At 42.1% G+C, this 4,144-nt stretch overlaps 1 protein-coding gene across 1 annotated transcript; it reads right to left on the bottom strand.

Moving 5' to 3' along the window:
* Window positions 1-3,474: 3,474 nt before the first annotated feature.
* On the bottom strand, window positions 3,475-3,749 carry LOC130025324 (cytochrome b-c1 complex subunit 6, mitochondrial-like). Its single transcript, XM_056116282.1, has one exon. It carries the CDS (start codon window positions 3,747-3,749, stop codon window positions 3,477-3,479), a length of 273 nt encoding a protein of 90 aa, XP_055972257.1. The 3' UTR covers window positions 3,475-3,476.
* Window positions 3,750-4,144: the final 395 nt, after the last annotated feature.

Raw genomic sequence — 4,144 nt, 5'->3', positions numbered from 1 at the left:
ACATCTCAGAGACCTGGGCCCTACGAAAACAGGATGAGAACGCTATTCGGGTCTCCCAAAGAGGAATTGAAAGAGCTATGCTGGGAGTATCACACTTCACTCAAATGAGAGACAGAATCTGGAGTTCTGACCTCCATCAACAGTCAAGAATCAGAGACACTGTCTTGTTTGCCAAGCCATTGAAAATCAGATGGGCTGGACACATAATGGGATTTGGAGATGACCACTGGACTAGAGCCATTACCAACTGGATTCCACAGGACGTCAAAAGCTCGTGTGGCCGCCCACCTATGAGATGGTCAGGCTTCTTCGTCAAGACCCTGAATGATCGGTTTGAGGTTGTTCGTGTTCCTAGAATGAGAAGATGCCATTGGGCTACACTAGCATGTGACAGGGACTAATGGAGACATTACTGGAGCCAGCTCGAGCAAATGGATGAGTAACAGGATGTCAAGTGATCAAGTGATATTCCATAAATGGGTGAAGTCATTCTGTGTCTGTCCTGCTCTTTCTGACTCATTTCACTTAGCATGATACTCTCCTTGATGATCCACTTATATGCAGATTTCATGGTTTTATCTTTTCTAATAGCTGCATAGTATTCCATTGTGTAGATACACCAAAGTTTCTTTAACAAGTCATCTGTTCTTGGGCACTCGGTTTTTTCCAGATTCTGGCTATTGTAAATAGTGCTGCAATGAACATATAAGTGCAGATGTCATTTCTACTGTGCTTTTTTGCATCTCCAGGATATATTCCCCGAAGTGGTATTTCTCTGTCAAATAGGAGCTCAATTTCTAGTTTTTTGTTTTCTCCGAAATCTTAACCCTATAAGTGTTCTTAACTTTATCTCTCAAGTAGATTCCATCTTACTTTTTGCCTAGTCTTTCCAATTCTTTATGAAGTGAGTGCCTGTGTTATATAGTCTGATGGTAATAGAAGCAGAACAGTCATGTCCCATTGGTTTGTCAGGAAGATTCTTGGGAATTGCCACTAAACTCTGTTGCTTACATCTTCTTGATATAACCATGTGACTCACATAGCTAGGAAATATAGTCTTTATTCTGAGGAACTATAATAATCCTAGGTGGGGGTGGGAGAGATAATACATAGGTTAAGGTACCTGCCTTGCACGTGGTTGACCTTGGTTTTATCAGTGGCAGATATATGGTTCCCTGAGCACTGCCAGGAGTGACTCCAGAGAAGAGTCAGGAGTAAGCCTTGAACACATTCAGGTATACGAACAAACAATAAAACACTGTCCTCCCATTGTTCATTGATCTGCTTGAGCGGGCCCAGTAACATCTCCATTTTGAGGCTTGTTGTTACTGTGTTTGGCATATTGAATACATCACAGGTAGCTTGCCAGGCTTTGCCGTGCAGCCGAGATACTCTCAGTAGCTTGCCAGGCTCTCTGAGAGGGGCGGATGGCCCTCCTAAAAGTAACCTTGGCTGAAAATCATGGATGCTATGACTATTGGGAAGAACAAGACCTAAAGGCTATAGTATTGTTGTCGTAATTGCTGTCTACATGATCAGGTTTCTGAAACTTTCCAAGCCTCAAGTTATTCATCTGTCAGATGGAGATAAAGGCAAAATAATTAGTGCATCTCAAAAGAGATATAAACAATGTGGTTTTAGGAGGGAGGCTGGGGAGTTTGAGACACACCCAGCAATGCTTCGGGCTTTCTCTTGGCTCTGAGCTCAGGGATCATTCCTGGCATCTCCCTGGGGACCATATGCAGTGCCGGAGCTCAAACCTGGGCCAGCCTCATGCAAGCATCTTATCCCATTGTGTAATATCTCTGGCTAAATTGACTTTTTTGTTTGTTTTGTTTTTGGATCACCCCCCAAGGCTTACTCCCAGCTCTGTGCTCCAGGATCATTCCTGTAGGTGCTTAGGGTACCATATGGGGTACTAGGGATCAAATTCAGGTCAGTAATATGCAAGGCAAGAGCTTTACCCATTATACTATCTCTCCTGCCCCACCAATGTTTTTTATTTTTATTATTGGCTGGGAATTGTTTATTTATATTCATGCTCTTGGTCTTCCCAACAGCTTTATGAAGCCAGTATTTATTCTCATTATAATGAGAACACTGAGGCCCAAGTAGGTTAAAGAAATCGCACCAGATGACCTGGCTAGATAGAGATTTGAACCCAGATTCTTTACCACTACATGATCTCACACGGACAATGAGTTTTGAGAATCATTGCTTTATTTTACCACATCATTTTGGTGATTAAAATAGAGACACAGAAGGAGTAAAGTTACTCACAAGCATGCTGATACTGAGCTCTGGCAAGACTACCCAGAACTAAAGAGTGGAATTTAAAGATGTTCTTATATATCCAATATTCTGAGAAAGAATGATGGTATCTGGGGTACCCGGGGAGGTGGGCGGGGGTGGGGGGGTCAGTCCCACCACCTACCCAAACAGAGGCCTGTTGGACGATCTCCATAAGCTTGGAAGAGACTCATCCATGAATGAATCTGTTGAAAACCTTAGGTTTTCTGACCGAAGCCCATAGGCTCTCATGGAGTCGGGGATGGGTAATCTCTCCCCATCCCCTTGTTCTTCTGGGAGCCTGGCAGTCATGCCCATGAACTGCTTCTGGTGCCACCATTAACTGGCCATGATCCAGAGACTCAGAAGTAAACCACAAAAGATATCAGACCCCAAAGTCACCATCCAGCTGTATCATCTCATTCAAAATTTTAGAATTCCTGGAATTTTGAACATCTCATACTCTATATCACTGACATACTAGGAGTAGCACACCTTGGATAGAATGTAAGGTAGAGAGCAACCGATCTCAATTAAAAGAATATTAGCACACAAGTTTCAAACTGGAATAACATGTTAATAAACTCTTATACAAGGGCTCAATGGCTCCAGGTGAGATACAACAATCTTTACACACTCATCTAAGGAAACCTTTTTTGATCATCTTTAGAGAATTATTCACAACAAGCAATACAAAATAAATTATTTAGCACCTGCTATTGGGGCAGACTTAGGTGGTGGTTGGGAAAACTCAAAATAATGGTGTGGGAAGATGTTTGAATATTGAATGTAATAAATTATTGTGAACAACCTCATAAAGTAAAATTAACTTTTAAGAAAGAGAAAGAATGATGAGAGATGGAATCAAAACACAATTCTATTTGGGATTTAACTTGACCTTTTAGACCTAATCAGGGTTAGGATAGTCAGGATCTTCCCTGAGTGACATTTTGTTTGATTTGGGGCCATTTATGTTCGTGCTTAGGACTTACCCCTGGCTCTGCTTTTTTTTTTTTTTTTTTTTTTACAGATCTACACAATTTATTATGTTGAGATCACACAGGAGCTATTTTATCCCCATGAGGTTCACATGAACTTTTTCAAATAAGAAACAAATGGCATGTTCAAACTATAAGGAAATATCCTGATACCCATGTGATGAAGACTGGGTAAATGAGTCTGCACATTTATTTCAGGCTGTTGAAGAGTTTGTGGACCACACAGTGGTCCCGTACATGCAAGAAGTCAAAGAGCTCCTCAGGGCAATCCTCCTCTGTTTGTGTCTTGGATGATACACGCTGATCACACGTCTCTAATAGCTCCTGAGCCTTTACACATTTCTCCAGTTGCTCACACTGTTTTTTCACTTTTGTTAGGGGCTCCACCAATTCCTCCTCTTCTTCTTGCTCCTGTGGGTCTCCGGACCCCGTGAACATCTTGCGCTCATCCTCCAGTCCCATGTTCGGTGTTGGTTCCCTGAAAGGGAACACTATGGGCAATGCCCAGGGGACCATATGTGGTGCTGGGAATTGAACCCAGGTCGGCTGTATGCAAGGTAAGTGCCCTGTAATCTGTATTATACATAGCTCAGGCTTCACCTGGGTGAAAATTCTAACAGTTACCATGGCTTCTCTGCTACTGGAAGCACTAGCAAAAATGAAATTTTCAAAAGAGGCAAAACTATTACTCTTAAGCAAAGATGAAATGAATTCATACTCTGCTGAGAATCTCCGGGTCATTTCTTTTTAAAAATGCTTTGTTATCAGTAATTGTTGCTGGTCATTTTGTGGACTCAGTTGGAATCAGATGTGTACTAAACGTCTTTATGAGGAGGCGGGGGAGAGTTCAGTGGGTA

This window comes from Sorex fumeus, unplaced genomic scaffold, assembly GCF_029834395.1.
Source record: "Sorex fumeus unplaced genomic scaffold, SorFum_2.1 ptg000030l, whole genome shotgun sequence".
NCBI lineage: Eukaryota > Metazoa > Chordata > Mammalia > Eulipotyphla > Soricidae > Sorex > Sorex fumeus.
Note: the sequence above shows the minus strand (reverse complement) of the source record. Positions and strands in the feature narration are given on the sequence as shown.

What these genes read in the sequence shown, in the direction of transcription:
- LOC130025324 (XM_056116282.1), bottom strand. Translation starts at nt 3,749, where the DNA reads ATGGGACTGGAGGATGAGCGCAAGATGTTCACGGGGTCCGGAGACCCA.